The 23,862-nt window shown below is 37.9% G+C and overlaps 1 protein-coding gene across 2 annotated transcripts; it reads right to left on the bottom strand.

Moving 5' to 3' along the window:
* Positions 1-468: 468 nt before the first annotated feature.
* LOC103958526 (deSI-like protein At4g17486) lies at positions 469-5,758 on the bottom strand. Of its 2 annotated transcripts, none has more exons than XM_009370797.3 (4): positions 5,417-5,758; positions 3,737-4,024; positions 3,415-3,501; positions 469-847 (listed from the first exon to the last, which is right to left on the bottom strand). In XM_009370797.3, the coding sequence occupies exons 1-4, from the start codon at positions 5,586-5,588 to the stop codon at positions 714-716; spliced, it is 681 nt and encodes a 226-aa protein (XP_009369072.2). In that variant the 5' UTR covers positions 5,589-5,758; the 3' UTR covers positions 469-713. The 2 variants fall into 2 exon arrangements, with proteins under 2 accessions (XP_009369072.2, XP_009369079.2); XM_009370804.3 differs by having other exon boundaries at positions 3,415-3,495; positions 5,417-5,757.
* Positions 5,759-23,862: the final 18,104 nt, after the last annotated feature.

The raw sequence follows: 23,862 nt of genomic DNA, 5'->3' as shown, positions 1-23,862 counted from the left end.
GATCTTAACCATCTGGATCTTGAGGATCAATTGATCCCGACCGTCCAAAAATTTGGGCGGCCAGGAATCAACAAGAAGCAACAACCCTCTTCCGCCACATTGCAAAACGAGGTCGATGACATCTCTTGGAGATGCCCGACTGCTTCTCCGGCGAAGGCCGTCGTCCAGTTAATGCCCATCGAGCCAAGTCGATGTCCGGCTGCTTCTCGAAAAGCTGTACCAAATTGAGATCCATCGAACACCAAGTCGATGCCCAAGCCTAGATTCACGTCAAGCAGATGGATCTCCAGCAGCTGGGAAGAGGGGGAACGAAGCAATGACGTAGTTTGCATCAGTGCTGCAACTTTCTGGGTTATCCGCAGGGATCCAGACGATTAAGATCCGAAGAGGATTTTAACCCAAACGGACACGCTTTCAAAGTGAATTTTTATAAATAAAAAATAAGAAACCACCTATAAACAGTGCATATAATAACTCAACGCATGTTACAGTTCGGATATAAGTGGAATCATATTCATACATTTCTGAACGATAAACCCAGGAAACAAATATCAAGCATCATCACTATACCATCACTATACCAGGAACTATCATATAATATGGCTGAGACACGTTTGGTGATACATTTAGAATCATAGACTACGTACAAGTACAATCGGAGACATGAGGATAACACAAATAATACTGAGTGGAAGAAATTATAGCTCCCTTGATCACGTCGGAGGTTTTTCCTTCACGAAAGCTACATCACCACTTGGTACAGTCAGGAGATGATGATTTTGCCCCTCCTCACTTGCTCCTGTTCCAGATGATGCGATAGATTCTGATCCGTAGTCATCATCCTCGTCTGCAGAGACAGTAAGGAAGGGAAAATAATTTATGCAAACGACATCACACATGTAAAGTACCCCCAAGCATACACATCACACATCACACATCACACATCCTTGTCTGCATACACACAAAGTTCAAAATCTTTTCACCAAACAATTAAAGCTCTCATTGACATGAAGGACTAGAACTAATTCAAGTCGTAAACCTAGATTCTGAGTATAGGTGTACAGTTTGCACCTGTTGATGGTAACCTGCATGGTAGGATTCGATAAATACCATCAGACGTCCACAACAAATATCTTGACCAACTTGAGTTCTCGAATTTCCACGCTAGATCAATCTCTCAACCGAAAGCAATTAAGCCCAGAGGTTGAGTCCATCAATCAAAGTGTTTGATTATTCAACCTATTATGTTTCTTTCCAGAAAACAGAAAAGAAAAATAATTCTATTTATTTTATTCCTTCAACTGAACTACCAACATGTTCGCAAAGTCAAACAAAGAGCAAAGAATCCATGGTCATAAGTCATGGTATGAAAAAAAAGAAATGTATTTGGTGCTGTAACTAAACGGTCCTGTTTATGGAACAAAAAGAAAAAGACGCATTTGTGCACCATGGGGTGGTGCACCATCCAAGGGTTGAAACCACATTTTGTTTTATTTCGTAGGGAACACAAAAGCATATCAGTTCTATCGTATCAACTTTCTCTCTCTTACTCTCACAGATAAATCTGTGCACGCAAGCTTCCCTTTTGTTTCTCTCCTCAGGTTCCATTACCAAGCTGGACTCAATTTGAGAACTGAATCTTCCCCCATTTCATTTGGTAAGCTTTAATACCAGTAACATACAGAGAAGGAAAACAGAACATACGTTGAAACATTTTGTGTAATGAACTACACTCCATGTTGTGTGCTTTGCTTCAGTTGTTAATCCATCTTCTCCAGAACCTTATTGCATGGTAAAAGAAAACTGAATGATATGGTCAAAGAGGAATTTAGGTTGTTTGTATCCACTTTATCCTGTAATTATGTTCTCCAAAAGCTGAACTTGCAACGAAAGCTCTTATAAAACAAATGGCAAGTCAATTTCCAGCCATCCAAATGATATTCAACTGTGTTTAATAGGCTTTTTTGGGGGGGGGGGGGGGGGGGGGGGGGGGGTGGGGGGGGTGGTGGGGTGGTGGGGAGGTGGTGGGGGAGGGGTTGTGGGTGGGGTGTGGAATTCCAAATCATTTTGCGGAAGAGTCAAAAGCATTTAGAGGAGAGGTCGATGGCATTTTATTCAATCAGAGTGTCTTAAAGAAAATATTTCAAGTGATTGTATTTAACTCCAAAAGATGCCTTCCTTAGATCCTATTTACAATAAATTATGTAATCTATATCACCACCCACCTATATGCCAGGAGCTCATTAACCCCACACGTAATCTCTCTAACTTTCATAATTCTTAGACAAACTCTCATTGTAGTTTAGTCTTAATAAATTTGGAAAATTAACACGAAAATTGCGATAAGAGAGCAATCTACAGAGAAAGAAGTGCGAATTTCTGATTTATTTTTGTTATCATGCATTTTTGTTCAAGGTTCGAGCATCATTCAACCAACAAGGACCACATGATGCACGGACACCAGAAATCAGATCTCAGATATGCTTAATCGATGTCCACAGTCCCTCAGACATATCATGTTTGTCCATTTGTAAATTGTAATCAACTTAATATATATCATTTGTTCAACCTCGGTTGGCAAAGCAAATTCAAACACAGAATTAAAAAAACTCGTACACATCTGATCTCATATTTTAATCTTCTCACTTGTTATAATTGCATAAGACCACCAAAAAGGATCTGCATATGATCCCATTCAATGTATCAATATCTAGTCATTTCAAATACCTTCATCAAATCTTTTGTAGTGCATGTCCACCTAATTAGCTCATTCTCTTAGTACTTGCAAATCCCTCATCCATGACATAATCTTAGAGTTTGGGTGAAGAATACATAGACGAGGGCAAGTTGTGGGTTTAGAGAGGAATTGGTGGGTTGCAAATTTAATGAGCAATACCAATACATGTTAGTGGATTAGTTGAGCACTTTTGGTATAGAGTTTGTTAAGTAAACTTCAAATTTTAAAAGTTGACCAGATGGAAGCGTTATGCCCAACTCCCTTTATTGTTCATTTCATATATGCCTAACAAATCTTAAAATTTTTTGTAATGCTTATTGAATACTAGCCCACTTCAGTTAGATGTTTCATGTTTTTACCCTCATTTGCCTTCTTTCGACCAAACCACCCTCCTTCTATACACTCCAGCCCTCTCTCGTCTCACCCCAACTCTGACCGCATTCCAAATTACATGTTCACGAGCCTTTTAGTAGTACGGAGAAATGAAATCTGCTTAGTTTATTTTTCCTTGTACTCATTTTATATAAGTACACTCATACATCTTCAAGACAGAAGATTGAGTCCCATAAGAGGAAGTATAACTATATTGCAGAAAAGGAAGTCAGAAAGAATATGCAAGATTGTGATGCAAAACTCTTTAAAGAACATTTTTCTTTTTTTTTCCAATGGGAACATACCAGAATATGCTGGATGGTCAGGAAGATGTCTCACTGCTGAAATTTGAATGTTTTCTGGGAGAAGACAGTTGCAGAAAGAACCTGAAACTTAAAAGAAACCTCGACTCAAAAAAAATGAAAAGCTCATCAAACATTTGTGGACCCACCTATGGTATAGAATCTATGGGCACACAAAGCCAAGTTAATAGTATAATAACCCACACTACTGCCTTTTATAATCAGTAACGAGGATGTGTCATTCATTTATAAGGTCTAAAAAAAATCTAATTCAAGGTAGCTTGTAGATCTTGTGAATATTGAAGTAGAGTACTTTAACTCTCACCTACTTGGGCCAGCCGATTTACCCATCCAGGTATAGGTTTTCCAGTTAGCTGCATACAAACTTCATCAGTGAAATGGTTGCAATTCTTGGCAATTAAATGATAGGTATCTCCACGATACTTTCCAGAAAGATGCTCCATAAATGACCGAACTTCTGAGCGAGACATTTCAGTGCTTCCCAACAGGACTGACCTTCTGAAGATGAAGCCAGGACAACTTCTTGGTTCCACCTCAAAAACCCCACTGCTGGGATACTCATGGGCTCCAAAGCCATACTCCATGCCATGAACTGTAAACAAAAATAGTTAGAACTTTGTCATGCTTTTCAACTATAATTTTGTATAAAGGCTGCCAATGGGAAGCCAAACACCTCAAATACAAAAGAAAAACTAAGAGCAAAACAGCAACAATAATAAGTAAAGGATTCTACAAAACCAGGAAGTAATCTAATTTTCCAAGATTTATATTTCAGCATTCTGATATTTAGGTAGTCCTGGTTCAAGAAGCATTGTACTTAAATTCAACAGACAATTGTTATATGTTCTGCAATGATTACTTGCAATAACCCTTTATGTAGTTTGATGCTTCACACAAATTGTGTGTTCTGTATGATATCAGTTAGAATATTTTAAGTATTGTTTGGTCACAAATGTATCATAGGATGCACTGTACTTAATGTAATAGAGTCTTTATGTGAATGATTATTATTGACACCACCCCTCATTTGAGTTAGACTTTTAGTTAGACATGAAATAGTAGTATGAACTCTATCTTTAATAGGGTTGATGAATTTGGACTGTATTAATGTAGGTTTGGTCCCTTCTCTCACAACTACACATCCAATACAGAGCTTTCCCTATTGAATAGCTTGAACATACAGAAATGCAGAGAGGAGGAGACTATCCCTAAGGCTTTGTTCATAGTGACTATGAACATACAGTAATATGAACATACGGATTTGTCACCAGGTGAATTTTACACCTCAATCATGGCTGCTCCAGTTTATACCATGCTGTGATATATAGACTTTTTGCCTATCTGCATATTTGATATTTACATTAGCTACAAACCCTTTATATAATTTGACGCTTCTATTCGATGACCACCATTGCAGACCTACAATATTCTAGTAAGGAACTCGTAACACTTACAATTCTCTCATTAAATAATCTTACTTTCTAATCACTTGATTTATGGAAGTTCTGCAACAGAATTGTACTATTCGAAAAAGTTCCATTTATACCTCAAAATACTAATCTTTATCTACACCTGCTTCTCCTTATGCACATAAATGCAGTTTTCATTTGAGACGAAAACAGTTTTCTTGGAGGGGCACATCGATGTTCACAGGGGTGTTTAGGTTTCAATTTCATCATATGATTATCTGAAATCTTCGGTAGAAACGTTCTCTAAAGAATAATTGTTTGCATCTTGTCAATAATAAATTAAGCAGCATGCTTTCGGACGTAAGCAATCTCTTCTAGTTACCATTTCAGTTACTCTTTTCTTACAAACACCAGCACAGTCTAACAACACAATACCATGCCGAAATTCCTCAAAATTCATCCCAATAAAACCAAATTATCCAATCAAACAGCAATAACTCCTAATAAGAACACAAAACACTCAAAATTCAAACTTGCAACGCTCGAAAACCCCAAAAAGCACAAAAATCGCATACCTTCTATGCCGGAGTGGAAGATCCCGAATCCAACCCAGTAAAGGTAGTTGTTCACAGGCGTGAGATCGTAGACATTGAGGTACAAAAGGGCGCGATTTTTTTCCCGATCAACGAGCTCCTTGTCTGCGCTGGAGGTCGAGCCTTGGCTTGAGCTCAAAGGAAACAACCGCATCGTATATTGAATCGCTCGTAATCCCTAATCACCTCAATTGGGTTCTGAAGTTATCACAATCTGATCATCGCGCTCGCCGATCGAAACAAACCTCGGCGAAGTGAAGATTTCTACAAAGTTATTCCGCTGTTTGGATGCCGAGAAATGGGAGCAATTAATTCTTTTTAACAACACTATTCATATCGCATTAATATAATGTGACATTTGATTTGATACGGCTGTCCACATCATCTAAATCAATCATAATTTAATTTAAATTAAAAATCATTTAATGAACTAATACTTAATAAAAAAATCTGAAATTAAATGGTAATTGTGGCATACAAGGAATCTTCTCTCCTTCCTTCATTCCCAGTTGCTTCTTCTCTCATTTCTTCTTCCAAGCCATTTTTTTGGTTTCAACCTAGATTTTAACCCCGTGTGTTAGCTTGTGTACCATCATTTCTTCATCACAATCTATCCAACCACACATAGTTCAATGTCCTAACTCGCACAATTCAGCAACCAATTTAAAGCTTTAAACAAATATTAGCAGGATATGAACACGCCACCCGAAAGTTTGCAAATTTATCAATGCTGAATGAAGTCGAAGGGGCCCGTAGCGGTGGAGGAGTGCTCGTATTGGAGCTCAACTCGTCGCTCATGGACCTGGTGTGCCTAGTTGGAATCTATAAAAACTTTGGCTTTGAGTTTTCTGGGTTTTCTTCGATTTCATGATCTGGGTGTTCTTCGAAATTTGATGGGTTCGATGAAACCAGTTATTTCTTGAAGATCCGGATCTCGAACTAGATAGAATCGTATAGCTCCATTACTTCGTCTGCTTCCATCAATGGCAAGACTGCTGAAAAAAATCTGGGATGAAACAAAAAAATGGCGTGGAAGAAGAAATGGGAGAAGAAGCAACGGGAAGGGAAGGAAGGAGATAAGCTCCTCGTATGCCACAATCACCATTTAATTTCAGATTTTTTATTTTTTATTAGTTTATTAAATAGTTTTAAATTTAAATTAAATTATGATTAATTTAGATGATGTGGACAACCACATCAGATGCCACACAATGTGTTATACTAATGTGGTATATTAATATGGTAAGAATAGCATTGATGTTTTAACAACCTCTATCTTTAGCTTAAGCCTAATTTTGTATTGAAGTGCTTTAAATATAAAAAAATCCACATCTAAGTGTTTAGTAAACTTTTATATAAATTGTTATAAATATGTCAGTTAGTACTACAGTCTAGTGATATTCCTCTTCACTTGTAAGTGAGAGGTCTTAGATTCAATTCTTGTCAAAGGCAAATTTGAACCACATTATTGTTAGTCTATTGTGAGGCCAAACCCACTCCTTTCCCCTTTAGTGTAGATAATATCGTTTGTTAAAAATAATAATAATAATAATAATAATAATAATAATAATAATCAAAGACAATTGTCATAACAAGAAAAAAGAAATGGCACTAGGGTTTCTCTGTGCCTTGCGTCGTCGATGCTTGCGTGAATCGTTCTTTGATCATTCTAGCAAGGTGTGTATGAAGACTTGGGTGAATTGGGTTAAGATTATTGCTTGTGTGCTAATTGAGAGGGTAAGGTTAAAGTCTGGAAAGGATTATTAGGGTTTGGTTAACAAAGTTTGAGTTAGTCAAGGGATTAGATAATTTGGGGAAAAGGGTTAATTGGAGTTCGTGTGAGTGGCTTGCGCAGCTTGGGAGAGTTTTTAAGTCTCTGCATCCTCCTCAAGTAGGTTGTGTAAGATGGTTTCGTGTTTCTCACTTGTTTTGTGGTGTTACGAGGAGTTGTTTTGTAGCTAGTATGTTGATTGATTAGTTGTGGCTTGTTGATTGGGTGAATTTAGATTTATTTGATTGTGTTTGTGTTTGTTTAATTTTCTATTGCTAGGATGATTTGACTAACCTAGATTTAGAGCTCAGGATTATGACGTTTAGGGTTTTGGGCATGCCTCAGCAATTATTGCATGACATCGATGTTGATCTGGGGTTGGTGTAGTAATTGGTTGTGTTATTCTGTATGAAGACGTTTAAGCTCCCATTTGGTGATAGTCCGTTTTTCTAGGTAGGTTATGTGCATGCGTGCTAGTTTTGTATTTGCCTTGAGGTTGGGGGCTAGATCTACATCCATTAACTTTGTGAGTTTTATAATTATTATTTCTGCGCTTCCTTGTTTGGATCATTTGATAATGATGATTTTCATTCTGCTAGTGTGTTTTGATGGTTGGATTCCCCCAATGTTTGGCTATTTATACATGCTTTGGTGATGCTTTTGGTCATCGCCTGCTTCCATGCATTCTATTTTCTTACCTTCTGCCTTCAACATGTTTAACTTTCACATATCTATCGCTAACTCTAGCGTGACCCTTAGTCCTAGGATTTGTTTCAATACCTATGTTCTTAGTTGGGAGAACTCTTTCTCGGTCCCTTAACTTGGGCAGGAACTGGTGGTGGTGGAAAAGGGCTAAGAGTACTTTCACCATGGAAAGAGGAGTGACTAGGGTGAACATTAACCTGTGCTCTACGATCAAGGTTAAGCACATGCAGTCTAGAGTTTTCATGGGGAAGATGTTTGGGCAACCACTTGAGGCGAGATTGATTAAGTGGAAGCTGGGCCTGCTGTGGAGAAACGAAGTCAAGAATATATTCTACCTTGATCACTTTGGTAGAAGATGGTTCGCGATGGAGTTTACGGATGAGGAAGATTTTAACCCTAGTATGTTAGGGGTCAAATATTCCATCTGGAAAGGTGGACCACTGGCTTTAAGGATTTGGACGTCATTACCAAGCTTGTCATCATGGTGTGCTTCATGCAATGTATTTCGTGATTAGACAGTCCGTAGAAGTAAGCCAAAGAGCTATGGAATCCTAATTCGAGAAATACTTCCTGACACACCCTGATTCTGATGTTTGGAGGACAGAGGGATGGCCACGTGCTGGCCGACACCCGAGGGTGACTCAAGTCATTCAATGAATGCATATGCCGAGAACATGAGAAACATGCATATAAATTTCATGCGAACTACGCAATGTAATATTTAAATACAAACCTTACTAAAATAATATAATAATATTCAACTGTCAGTAAAATGATAGTGATAATGCATGACATGTTCAGACCAGACATCTAATTCAGAATATAAGCAAAAGGTGTAACAGAAGGTGCTATTACAAGTGATGTCAAAGCAGAAAGGATGACACGAAATCACTAGTAGGGGAATGCCTCGTAGCTCGAATCATATGCCTCGTTCCTATGTCCTAAGGGGGCGCAAAACAAACATGAGTGGACCAAGTTGATATATAAGTAGTATTAACATAGTTATTCAACAACGTACTAACCCCCAGAGTTTATGAAAACTCATATAGCATAATAAGTAATAGGTTTTCCAAAAATTCTAGCACGCTATAAAACTTCATAAAACATATATCATATATAGTGTGCTTAGTAGTGATATCATCCCTCGCCCGAAGGCATATAGAATTCTTCCGACCAAAACCATCTAAATATCTTCCACCCGTAGGCACTACAACCCCCGAAGCCAATATAAGTATCATCGCCCATCGGCAGAACAGTGACCACTAGATAAGCACAAAAATCATTGAACATAATATTTCCAAACATAAGTACATATATCTCAATGGAGTTTAGTAGCTCAAACATCATATCTTAAAACATCTTCATAGTATATAGTCATCAATCATATATACTACAAAGAACGTAAAAATCAATAAAGTATGGTATTCCAAAATATTCTCACTAAAGCATGATATCTCATAAAGTGTAAATCTAATTTACTCATAAACGTTTCATAAAATGTAACCATTAAATCATGCTTTTCATGTATGCATTTATAATAGTAAAATATGCATTTTAGAAAGGGTTCACTCACAGATACTCCATTATCGAAGAGCCGTGCAAAATAAGAGGGATGGAAACACCGCTAGTAATCGCACCTAAGCACATAAATGGTCCAATTAATAAAACTATACCATAATGATTGAATTTCGGAAAACAGACGTTTTAAACTGATTCAAAATGTCAAAAACATAAAGGGGACCTCGGCTACCCCCACGAACTGCCAAAGGGCGACGGCTCGACCGGTCACTCGTCGATTTGGGTCGTCAAAAAGTTGGCTGGAAAAGTCACCGACGTCACCGTGGACAGCGATGAAGCACAGTACCTTCGGTGGAGGCGCATGTGCTCCACACGCCAGCCAAGATAATCGCCCAAGCGCAGGCCTACGTGTAGACTGGGATCTGGGTTTAGGCCGGTCCAGTTTTGGGTTTTAGGCTGGATCAGTTATGGGATTTGTGCTTAAGTTAATGGGTTGGGTAATTGGGTTCTAAGCTTGGGCCTATTGGGCTGGGTAACCCGGCCCAAAGGAATCTGGGTTGAGGGTCATCGGGTCGGGTCGATCTGGTTTCAGGTCATGGGTTGGTCGATTTCCAGGCACACTTTCAAAAGCTCATAACTTCTCCAATATTCAGCCAAATCGAGTGATTCAAAAATGAAAGTTGTAGTACTCAATGAGATGAAAAGAATGGTACCTTGCACAATGGCTAACTCATCGTGGTTTAGCAGAAAATTGCCTAAAAAATGGCCATGCTTTGCCGGAAAACTGGGGAAACTTTCCCCGTGAGATTCTTACGTCTAAACATCACCAAATCTTCTCAAAACTACTTCCAAACATACACCAAGACATGATCTACAACTTTTGGATGAGGTTTGAGGCTTACCTTCACTAGAGAACGTGGAAACTCGTTGGAAAACTCAATGAACAGTACAAAACACTGCAGCGAGTTTAGGAAGGTTTGGAGAGTTCTCCTTCGATTTTGCTAAGATGATGGTGGGGATGCTTTTGTTGTTGTTGTTGTGTAGTTTGTTTGTGTGGAAAGCTCTAGGAAATAGTGGCTTGAGAGTGAGCCAATAGTGTAGAAAAGGAGAGAGATGAGAGAGTTATGACAGAGAAAGTGTGCGTTTGTTTTTCAGAAATGAGGAAGAAGGAAGAAGGTCACGGGGAAGGAAAAATGAGGAAACATATGGGCCCTAGTGGCTCACAAAACAAGATCACTACGGACAAAACATGAAAATATCCGAAAATGTTGGATGTTCGAATGTAGAATCTTCGTTATCAATCCGATTTCAAATCTGTTCGCACCTACGCATTTCGATGAGACGGTCAAACAAAGTCAACTCAAGGGTAAAAAGGTAATTTAAATCTGACAATATGAAAATACACTTATATTGGGATGGGGTTTCACACTTCCGTTTGTCATGCTTTGGGCATAAGTCTTCGAATTAAAAGTATGGTAGGGGCTTATTCAGCTCTTCCATGTCATTGTTAGCTTCAATGGTTTCTCAACTATGTGATAGTTAAGTGGAGATTCACGTCTTGTACCCTACATAAAGTGATTTCTATTAGAAATGTCCAAATCAGGAAAATCGAACTTGTGACCGTTTAACAATCCATTGAATTGGAGGGAACAAGATTGTGATTGGTGCTATGGGAGTGAATCATCCATAAACATCAAAGTTAGAACATTCAAGTTTTAAAGACACGGTTTTCATGAAAAAAGTCAGGTTTTCGTGGGTGTATTTGTTTTATGAAAACTTCAGGTTTCAAGGGCACTAAATTTGAAACTACAAGTTCAATTTAGTTTATGAACTTTTAGTTAGTAAAAGAAAGGTTCCTGCAAGAACACATAATACAATATGCTGATTTAAGCGTAGTGCATTTGAGTTACTTCTGAAACTCAAGTGTGTGCGCTTCGGGACTACGAAATGATGCCAACAATTCAAAGAAAATAATTAAAATATTGAATCACTAATGTCCAAAAGTGATATTCGAGTCAATAATTTTAGATTTTTTGTCAGATTAATGGACTACTAATCCCTTTTAATTAATTAAATAAATCGGGACCATACAAGGTCGATCGTGAAAGCAAAATAATGACATGCTGGTCTTATTAGCTTCAATTGGCTGTGGGCCAAGTGAAAAGTGAATTATAGCTTTATTACCTTTAACCAAAACATCCCAAAAATATTTAGGTATGGTTAAGAAGCACAATATGCCAAAATATGGCATCGGGTCGAAAAGAGGAATGCAGCCTAGCACATGTGGGCTGGTTGTATTACACGGCCTTGCAAAAATATAAAAGTTGCAAGCCTTGGGGCCTGGGGACACGGCTTCAAAGCAGTCCAGTCCACTGCAAAGCAAGCAGCAACTTTGGGCTGAAGAAATGGGAAGAGCCCAGCAGTTCATAGGATATTGGAGGCGGGCCAATAGCGCAGAGGGAGCAAAATGCCATTATCTACTGGCTTTGGGCTGGTTGCTCAAAAAGCCCAGCTTCACTTGCTTTAGTTTGGCACGGGACAAGCACATCAATATTAGCTTGGTAAGCCGACTGTGCGTGACAAGCCCAGCAGGGCTGGCTTGGTCAGGCGTGGGTGTGATCGTAAAAAATTGTGGGGCCGGGAGGGGGGGTGGGGGCAGTAAGGCTATTATGCAACCTGGAGGTGCTACAAGCCCAGCAGGTTCAAACCCAAGCCAAGGGCCTGGTCCATGCATGCAACAAAGCCCAAAGGGCTGTTGCCTTATGATTCCAGTGGCCAAGCCTCGAGCTGCAGGCTCAGCTTGGGGTGAGATCGGCGTGTGGCTCAACCGCTAATTTTTTCCAAATTTTTTTTTTTCGTCAATCATAGGGTTTGAAAAACCCTAATTGCTTCTAATTTCTTTTGATTCTTTGACTCACAAATTCCACATAGTAAAAATTGTGTAATGCATGAAACATATATATCGGAAGGTAAATATAAATATAGGGGGTTCATGCATCATGAGGAATGTTTTCATGCTTCATGGTCGTTTCAAATATCTTACTTTATTTTAAGTGTACCTGATTGGCAGAAAACAACAAAAATGAATTTGTAAAAGATCCATCTCTTAAAGCCGGAATTGCATCTCCAATGCGTTGTATCATGTTCAACATAGAAAAATTAAATTAAATCAATAGCATGTAGGTCGATTCAATAAAATAATAAATTAATCATAAAAAGAGTGATTAAAGCATAATACTCTCATGATTGAAGATCAAACTCTCTTTAGCGCAACGTCAATAGTGTGCTAATAACGTGTTGTAGGCATAATTTACTGAAAAATTATGGAGGCCATAGGGAAAGAAGGGGTGCAGCATCTAGAGAGAATAGAGAGATGTGTAGTTGTGAGATGTGTTCTATTCCACCTCATTGTGTCTTTATTTATAGTAGTAGGAAAAGTTAATTCCTTACCCTAATAGGATTACAACTCTAACAAGATAATATCTAGTATAAGATATATGGTAGAATCCCATAAGGATATCTTAGATATGTTAGAATTTACACAATCACATTTCTAATCTAATAGGACTGCAACATTAGTCAAAATATAGCCATCAGTTTTCGTCGCCACGGCAATTTTTTTTTTTTTTTTTTCCGTTAATAAAATAATATTCATATTTCATTTGGGTTTCATCCTTCAGTGTTTATCTGCTTCTGTTTGTACCTGTCAGTCTATTTGTTATTGTTAGGTTTTTGTTTTAAATCGAAAAAATAAAAGTTGGGGTGTCTGAGTCTCGTCATCGGAACCACGTCGGCTGTGCTAGCGTTTAAAGTCTGCACCTTGACCCACCACATCGATTCTTGCCTAAAAGCCTAGCACCCATTGCATGCAACCTTTTTTCTTGAATCAAACTAGTTTGCACTCACATTTGCCTAGACCACACCTTTTTGAAATCCTACATCGGTCTTATCTCTGAGAAATGAAGAGTTTAAATATCCTAATCTCACTCCAACTAATACCGAGATCTTTTATAATAAAACTCCACACCTGACAAATGATGCAAGTGATAGTTACCAAGTTGGGACAATATCAGGTTATTGGAAGTGGGGTCCTTTGACCTGTCTCTCTGATAATTCTACATGGTATCAGAGCTAAAGAGCCAGCCTGTATTGCCACGTGATGGGTGGGTTCCCTTGACCTTGCGCGATGATAGTGTGTCCTTTGGCCCCGTGTGTTGGGTGAGTCCCATTGACTCCACGTGGTTGTTGATGTGTGGATCTTCCACGTGTGACTAACTAATTAGATCCCACGTGAGATGGCGTGTTGAAATCCTACATTGGTCCTATCACTGAGAAAGGAAGAGCTTAAATATCGTAATGCCACTCTAACTGATACCGAAACCTTTTGTAATATAACCCTACACTTGACGGATTGTGCAGGTGATAATTACTAAGTTAGGGACAATATCAATGTTGTTGGAAGTTGACCTATGGCATGTGTTTCTGATAAATTCTACACACCCACTATCATTTTCACGTAAGATCACCACCACGATGTCGCCTGGAACCACCAAATCCGACTAAACTCGTTGTTCCGCTGACTACCGTTGCTGGTAAACTCCAAAAATTGCCCTCTTCTGCTGCTAAAAACCCAGAAACTCGTTGACCATCGACTCGCTTGCCTCCTGTTGCTACAACACCTTTCATCTTTCAGAATCTGGGTGAACCACCCGCCGTTGTTTGGCTAAATTTGCTGCCCTCGCTACCTGGCTTCGTTTGTTGACAAAGCCAACTACTGAGTACTCTACCTAAACCACTGCAACGACCCACATCAAACCACTACAACTGTGCTGCAATCGAGAAAAGAACGAGGAAATTAAAATAAAATGAAAAAAAAAAAAAAAAAAAAAGGCCCATTGCTCTTGGTTTTTTATGAGGCCTTTGTTCTTGGCACCCACATGGTGCTAGGAAATTTTCCATTACAATGAACACTTGAGTGTTTAAACCGGTGATTACTCGAGTGACATTGACCTGGTGATAATTGAAGTTGTCCGTTTAGTGACAAGGTTTATACTCCAACATCTATCTGCTGGAATCTGAATTTGTCTACCGGAATGTATCAGTCATCTGGCATTTGAAAATAGATCTGCCCTACCACTGAAAATCTACCTTTATCTGCGATCTGAAAATTGCATGCATGTTTGTTTGTCTGCAAAGCGGAGCCTGCCTGTATATTGAATTAATGAAGCCTGAATCCACATCTTCTTGTTGGCAAACTCATGTTGTTTACCGTCATGAGTTTAACGTCGGGTGTTGGAAAATAATAAGTTTACAATTTCGGCCTAGTCCGTTAGAAATAGGTTTTCGTTTAGAGATTAGGGTTTAGTTTATATAAATAGTATGCTTGTTATACAGTAGAGAATAAGTTAGTCAAGATGTAGCCATGAGTTCATAGTAGTCTCGATAATTTCTTTTAATGTTTTTTCATTAACAAAATAATTCCCATATTTCTTTTGTTCATCCATTTATTTTCAACTGGCTTTGTAAGTTTTAGGATCAATAGAAGCACATTAGTTTAGAGAGAAAAATCATGTAGAAAAAAGTAAAGAGTGCGACAAAAAATGGAATAAGAATAACTAGTGCCTATTGATAAGCATATAAATGTGCTTAAGTATTATTTTTCCCTAAACCATCAAAATTCCTACGACGAAAGTCGTAGAGCTCTTGGCCCAAAACTTTCAGCATTCCGGTGAAGCAGGGGAGCGTGGGTTGTCGATTTAGATCCAAAATCAGGCTTGAAACTTGAGGGACTAAGTTATGGTTAGGGAGGGGAAATCTAAGGGTCGTCAAGGGAGTTGTGTGGAAGGAGAATGGAAAGGGAATGTAAAATTGTGGCTTGGAGGGGGTTGGATTTTACAAGATTTGGGCATAAAGGTAAAACTAAAAGAAAAAGGGTGGGAGCATGAAGGAAATAAAGGAAAAGGGACAATGATAAACGTCGAGAAGGCATGCCAACGACTCTCAAACCGGTAGAGACGGTTAAGAGCGGTGCTGATGCAGAGAAACATTCAATGAAAAACCACATTTCAATGATTAAACAATCTTTGTTTGGAACAATTTTTATTCTAGAAATGATCTTTAAATAGATATTAATTATTGAATTCCTAATTAATACATGAACTAGTTGTTACTTTCTTGTATGAGTCTACTTCACGGGGTCCTTGACAAATTGAACTCTCAATAATTGGTTGGCAATCTCTATTTTGTAAGGCTGGCCTAGTCAACTTATGTAATATAAATAACTTTTATAAACATATATGTTCATTCCACTACCAGAAATTATGACTTGTCTACCAAACTAGACGCAACGGATGCACTTTCGTCGGTTAAGAAATATTTACCGACGGATGATTCAGTTAATAGGGTGAAGTCAGTCAACCATAAGGTCGAAGATGTTGGAAGTATGCTCATAAAGCCACTCATTTGATGTAATAGTTTTTGGAATGCTCATTATGTTAAACTCTTATTCGTTTAATGAAGGGCAAAACTTATTGTTAATCACTAATTATTTTATCATGTGTTTAAGTAATACGGAAATTCAAAGAATGTATTCAACCTAAGAGAGAAATGATCTAAGTAAGTTAGATTAACGAGACATTTCTCTTATGTTCGTTCCTAAAACATTCATACCCATAGGATTGCCAATTAGTCATTGACAATCCGTTAAGGTTAGTATGTGTTATTAGGGGTAGATTGGGTTTCATTCAAATCGGTTTTTTACCATAATCAAAACCGAACCGAAATTTTGGTTTGGTTCGGCTCAATTTGGTTTTCTTTTGGTTTTTTCGGTTCGATTGGTTTTCGGTTGGGTTTTGTTTGGTTCTGTTCTTTTTTTTTTTTTTTTTTTTTTTTTTTTAAAAAAAAAAACTTGATATTTTTTTAAATATGGAATTTAGAAAAGCCGGTTGCATTGGCCAACTAATTAACAAGAAAATGAGGAAAGTGGGAAGGTATTAATTGCAAAGAAAAATGAGGAAATGAGGAAAGTGGGAATGCATTATCAACAACCTCAATTGCAAAGAAAAATGATCATCGTATCCATTTTGAAAGCAAACAAACAGAAAAGTCGTTCCAAGCTCCAAAGCAAACCCAGGCACATCATTTGCATCAAAATAAATTGGCCTCTCAAAAGCTGCATTCCAAACCTTTCCTCTATAATCAATGGAATAAGCTCCCTAATTGAACCTAGTATGCACCTTGGGAAAGCCCTAGACTTAGTTTACTTGGCAGCAAAGTTCATGAGAGTATGGAGGGTTTTAAAAATCTAAACGATGATGTAACTATTGTCTACACATGGAGGATGCCATTATGAATTTTTATTTATACTTAAATAGATATTTAATATACAATATAGATACTATGACTGTTGTATTTTATAGTAAGCTTTTTAGCGGTTTAACTTTAAAATTTATCAAAATAAATTGTTTCTTAATGGGTCGAAATGGGTTACCCATGTGTAAACCTGTTAAGGCCCATTATTAATAGGTTCTTAATGGGGATTAGTTATTGTGCGCTATTCTAAAATCCGTTATTTTTGTATTGTTTTCATGTCTTATTAACGAATCATGTAAAAAAATGTCAGGTCTAATATTCATCTTCCTTACGACCTCAAATGGCTTAAAGTATTAGCCTAAATCAAGCCTTGATATCTTCATATCCCAGACCAGTGCCGCAGATGGTACGTATACCAGTCAGCCGCTGAAAGATTGGAATTGGAAAATTCAAAATTATTTATATTAAATATCTGTCTTGATTGCCAGTGTGACTAAACTAAATTAATTATACAAAAACCATGATGTCTGCCTACTTTTAATTATAAAAAATAACTACATTATACAAAGAATTTAATTATCTGATGCTACATAATTCCTCATGCACTCAACGCCTCTACCATGTATATCTGTATCATTTTTTCATTTTTCAGTTTAGGGTTTATAGGTAGAAGATTACTTCGAACAGTTAGGCACTTTTACCATTTGATCAATACTCGAGGCAGTCTTGCTTTTCCAAGGTCTTCATTTTTAGGATTTGTGATGATCAAATGCATATTAGTCACAAAATTAAATTAATTTAAATTCAAATGCTTAAAATATTTGACAACTTAAAGCAAAATCAACTTAAAATCCATGACCAATTAGAAAACTCATTTTCTTTTCTTACTTAATTAAATTGTGACAACCCGTCCCTAATTTTCCATGTAATTTCCCTCGAGTGTGTAAAAGGACGGATATGCCCTTTTTGGCAAAGTGAAAATCCGACATGGACGTTTGTTGTTTGGCATTTAATCTATTTTTCCTATTATCATAATAAAATAGTACTCGTTATTATGAACGAGTAAGTGCGAGTTAGACCCAAATCGGATTTGTAACAAAGAAATTACGCTTAGTTCAAGTATGTTAACAAAGGTTAAAATTGTACATATGTGTGCAAATTATTGAGTGTCAGTGGACACTATTTTAGATAGGTTGAAGCAGATTTTTCTTTCTACTTCTAGAATTGTCCAATTATTGGACACATCTCATTTTAAAAACTGGTTTCCTTTTTACCCCATCACCTAATCACACCTATCCCTACTTTTTCTCACCCAATCAGATACTTTCTTTCATCCAATCAAATTCTCTCTCTCTCTCTCTCTCTCTCTCTCTCTCTCTCTCTCTCTTCTTAGTCACTCTCGCTTCACACCTCTCTTTCTCTCTGCAACACAAACCATCATCATCAAACATCACAAATCGATATTCAAACCAACTCCATCGTACTCCTCTGATCACCACGATTCCATCCACATGAGCCGATTCGAAAACGAGCGAGTTTTGACTTCCCAACTCGGAGCTTCGACTTAGATCGAACTTCTCCAGCGACTTTCCATCTGAGTTACAAGGTTTTGGAAGATTTATAAGCAACTAAACAACTTTCCGAGGTCCCTAGTCCAAGTTTGAAGCCAAGCCAACGTGAAAAAACACAGTTTTGACGCATCAGAATTAAGGCCAAGACTTTCAAGCCATTTTCAGTCCATCTCTATCCACTTTTTGGACTCCCAAAAGGTAAAACTTTGTTCTTCTCCGCCCAAGCTTCATTTCCATATAAAGAACGTCGAAAATGGTTAAGAAATGAGAAAGTTATGAAGTTTTAAAGTTTTGCAAAAATTCAGCAAACATTTTCTAGATTCCAGGGAACAAGACGACAGTGGCTACGGCAACTAGAGAGCTGAGGAAAAAGGAGAATATTCCGTTAAAGTTGATGGAATATTTGCATGATGTTATTCACGCTGTTAAGGTATTCCATTATAGTTTAGAGTTTCTCCTAGTGCGTGGCCTACGCGTGTCACTTCATGGGTGTGCATGGTCGACTTGTACAGGTCCGTGGCGTCGCGTAGAATGTTTTCGTATATTAAAACCCTCCGTTTGAGTAAACTATGGTGGATTTTTCTAGCCTTTTCATGTATGTTTTAATTAATTAATTACTATAGTTGTTTCACATATAGGATAGAATTATCCTGAGGAGGTACAAGGTCAAGCAAGGCTAGGAGGCTACAATTCGACTACATATTAGTGAATGGGCATTTGTTTTTACATATATTATGTATAAAGTTTTATGGTTTCCACAAATGCATTTGGATTTAATATTATGCTTATCATGCCATGTTTTATTTCATTTTAAAAGTACTATTATATTGTTGAGATTTATAAATCGTCATGGCATGTTCATATACATTTTATCTACTCATCATGCATGCTTGCACCGATGTAGTACTCGCCTCGGGCCAAGGCAGGCTTCACGTGTATGTTCAGATCATACCGCACACTCACTTTGTAGGTGCCAGTCCTGTCCTAGGTTGCGATAGGCAACTAGGCTCGTATGTGATGTGTTTAGCACCAGCCTTCACGTGATTATAGTACTAGAGCGTATATTATGATTACACCTAGTCCTGTTCATGTCAGAATTTCTTTGCACGATTCGTATGTTAGCTAGATTGATGAGCACCTGATTTTCATATGCTACGGTTGAGATATTATGATTTGTTGTGTTTCTTGAAATATTGATGAATTACATTTGATTTCATACTTATACGTAGTATAATTTTCTAGAAGCTAGTTTTACGGCGAGGGGTTAGTATGTTCGGAAAATAAATGTGTTTCCTAAACCTTTGTTTTTGCCCACTCACACTTTCTGTTTTTCACCCTTCTAGGACTTAGTTAGCTGAATCTTCTGTAGTATATGAGGGATCTCTGGCAATTCTGACATATACCCAAATAAATATAATAAGTATCTTAGCTAGATTCAATTGCTCTACTTATGTCGTATTGTCATCTATGCTCTAACTACTTATGTATTATAGGGTTTTTCCCACTACTGTGCACTCTCTTTATTAGCTTAAATAACCTCTTGTTTCAGTTTAAATTTACCCATATTTCCACCTCACTTTCCTTTTGGCTACGTCACATTTGGGTGTCAGCCAGCATGCCTCGACTCCGGTCGGGGTGTGTCAATTTAGTATCAAAGCATAGGTTTGGCAGTACTGCATTCATCATATGTGTTATAAGTCCTAATACTTTTTTTATATTGTACGTCATAATCATGCCACCTTATAGAGCGCAACCTTTCCCGCTTGAGACAAACTTTCCTGATTTTGGGCAATTCGGTGAGGTTATCGCCACCGTTATTCAGACAACAATTCATCATTCCCAAAGAACTAACTTAGAGATCGCATCTCATCTTCAAATAAATAAGTTCTTTGGCAACGAGGGACCTAAAGTAGCCGAGGCTTAGTTTCAGCATGTTGAAAAGACTTTTCACGCTATGCAGTGATAGGGAAATTTTCTAGCTGAATGATGGGTCGAAACAGCGACGTGGTTTTTCCAAGGAGGAGCAAAGTCATGGTGGACTCACGAGTCACGCCCGATGTTTGCACAGGATGTCGGAAGCTGGGATGTATTTAAGCACTTATTTGATGCCAGATTCACAACTTCTTAATGCAGTGATCGAAAAGGAGATGAGTTCACAGAATTGAAATAGGGTAAAATGTTAGCAACAAAGTATCACCGAAAATTCTCTTATTTATCTCACTATTGTCCTACTATTGCTGAAAAATCGAAAGAAATGTTTTGTCAGTTTAAGAAAGGGACTCGTAAGCGACTTCATTATTTGGCGACGTCTACTCCATGCACTACCTATCAAGAATTTTTTGAGGTTTTACTTCGTGTTGAAGATTCTGAAAATGGCCCCAATGACGATGATGGAGAGGAAGATAGAAATACTCAGAGGAAGACAACAGGGGGCAATCATCCTTTAGTCCCCGAAAGACTCAATATTTCAAGAGAAGTGGTAACAATTCCAGATCATCTAGCAGGGGTTCAAGTTCCAATACACCTCAAAAAGGTGGCAAATGTACTGGAAATTCATGTTTTCAGAATCAAGGAAGTTCCAACAATTCTGGTGCTCAGTTCTGTCATAGGTGCATTAATCGTCACTATGGTGAATGTAAGAGGGAAAATAAAGGATTTTACATAAGTAGCCAAAAGGAACACATGTCTAATCAATGTCCTCAGAATAAGAAGAATCTTCCTGCACTACTAGTGGCAATCTCTCCACAACAAAATTTACTTATGGGACCTAGTGCCTACCTGTTGACCGGTTATGAAGGTGTTTTCGACTATCAGGGCAACATATCTCAGTATCCGGGAAGAGCGTACCAGTACACAGCTGACGTTCCACATTATCAATGAGGCTATCAGCAATACTAGGGAGGTTATATACCATATCAGGGTAGCGGAGCACAGTGGTATACTCGAGGACAATATCAAAGTCCTGATGTAGTTTCTAGTAGCGACGGCTCGGGTAGGCAGACAAATCAAACAATCAAGGATGAGGTAATCAGGGACGTGGCAATCAAAATCAGGCAAGCAAAGGTTGTGGAGGCAAACAACAAGTGCAAGGTCACGTCAACAACATCACCATATAGGATGCTTAGAATAATCCTGACTTAATCATAGGTACGTTGAATGTTCTAAGCCATTCTGCTAGAATATTAATTGACTCAGGTGCTACTCACTCGATTATTTCCTATACGTTTACTCAAAAGACTCAACCTCACCCCGCTCCCCTCGGTTATGATTTGGAGTTTTCAATGCCTATATGTGAAATCTGTTATGTTAGTTAGGAATATCAAGGATGTCCCGTCCTTATCAAGAATGAAGTAATGCCGGCCAATCTCGTCCCTTTGGATATTGTTAACTTCGATGTAATCTTAGGCATGGATTGGTTAGCTTTCAATTATCCCATGTTGAATTGTCATCAGAAATTTGTTGTTTTCCATCAACTAGGCATGCCTACTGTAACCTTTGTCGGTGAACATAGTGTTCTGAAACACAGAGTAATCTTTGCCATAAGGGCAAAGCGAATGTTGGCAAGCCTACTTAGCTCACGTAGTGATGACTAAAGATATTCATGTACAAGTAGTTAATCATTTTTCTGATGTTTTTCCAAACGACCTTCCTGGCTTACCACCAGATCATGAAGTGGAGTTCACCATCGACCTACTTCTAGGTGTTGACCTTATTTCTCTAGCACCTTATCGTATGGCTCTTGCAGAGTTGAGAGAATTAAAAACCCAGTTGCAAGAACTTGTTGTAAGGGATTTATTCAGCCCAGCACTTCCCTTTGGGGAGCTCCAGTTTTGTTTGTGAAGAAGAATGACGAAATGTTAAGGCTATATATCTATTACAGAAAGCTGTATTGGGTGACAATTAAAAACCGTTATCTGTTACCTTGTATCAAGGATCTTTTTGACCAACTCCATGGTGCTTACGTTTTCTCAAAAATTGATCTAAGGTCCAATTATTATCAGTTAAAAATTAGAAGTGATGATGTTTCAAAAATAGCCTTTCAAACTAAATATGGTCATTATGAGTTTATTGTGATACCATTCAAGTGAACAAATGGTCCAACAGCTTTTATGAACATGATGAATTAGGCATTCCACCCGTATCTCAATAAGTTTGTAATTGTCTTCATCGATGATATTCTGATGTATTCCAAGAGCGAGCCTGACCATGCTAGACATTTATGTTGGGTTTTAAAGAAGCTAATGGAGAATCAACTATACGCTAAATTCAGTAAATGCCAGTTCTGGCTAGATCAGGTGTCTATCTTGGGACACATGATATCAGCTTAGTGTATTCTCTTAGATCCTTAAAAAGTAGCTGCAGTGGAAAATTGGGAGCAACCTCAGACTGTCATTGAAGTACAGAGTTTTCTTAGTCTTGCCGACTATTATCGATACTCTGTGAAAGATTTCTCAGCTGTAACACTGCCTCTGACAAGGTTGACCAAGAAATGAGTCAAATTCGAATAGAATGATAATTGTGAGTGAAGTTTCCAGCAGTTAAAGTATTGTCTTGCTCATGCACTTGTTCTAGCACTTCCCATGACAGTGGGAATTTTGATATCTATAGTGACGCCTTTCTGAATGGTTTGGGATGTATGTTGATGCAATGATGCAAAATATATTAAGCACACAAATTAAACCCTCTTCTGACAATTGTAGCAAAGTATGTAAGTAGGGATCGTTCAAAACCGGGGATTAGGAGGGATTGCTAAACTCTTGAAAACTGACCTAAGAAGTCCAAAACAAAGTTAAAAACACTAATTTGGACTCAAAGAATGAAAAACCAAAGTTAAAACACTAAAACAAAACAAAAACTCAAAACAGCAACTAGAAGACTCAAAACTGCCTAAAAACCACTTTCTGGGCAGTTTTGAGCACCTACACTAACTTGGACGAAATTGGTTGAAAACATGACTCAAAACACTTAAAAACATGAACCAAAACAATTTCTAACTAAATTGAGACTTCAAAGTAAAGGGGGATTTGATTTGGACGAAATTAAAGTTGAGAAAACAGATTGCAAAGTAAAACTGATCTTGAAACGTTTTTGGGGTTTTTAATGGATGATGGACTAGTTAGGGGTTCTTTCTCCACACATGACAAGTATGCAAATGACTCGATTTCCAGTTATTCCTTCATAGAATTATGAATGACAATGCCCCAAATTAACCGTGACATCACTAGTTAATTCTCAAGTTTTCCTTGTGTTATTGAATTGGATGACATCATACGACAACCCAAAGCATTCTTCAAAAGTTCCTTACATGACATCATAATAAAGATACAATCAAAGATCATTACGTTCAATGAAAACTATAAGCATTAACAAAGCACTTGTGACTATGACATCATGACACTTATGCTAGGAATTGAACTTAACGCGATTGTGACTAGCAATCTTCACTACTTGTGCATATAAGTGTGTGACAATTATGTGAAACAAACTTATATTCTAGCATCATATTCATGCAAGCCAATTAAGTGTCGACCCCTAATTAACAAACACAAATA

This window comes from the organism of the source record quoted next, unplaced genomic scaffold (genome assembly GCF_019419815.1).
Source record: "Pyrus x bretschneideri cultivar Hongxiangsu unplaced genomic scaffold, Pyrus_bretschneideri_v1 Contig34, whole genome shotgun sequence".
Taxonomy (NCBI): Eukaryota; Viridiplantae; Streptophyta; class Magnoliopsida; order Rosales; family Rosaceae; genus Pyrus; species Pyrus x bretschneideri.
This window is presented reverse-complemented; position numbering and strand designations above follow the sequence as displayed.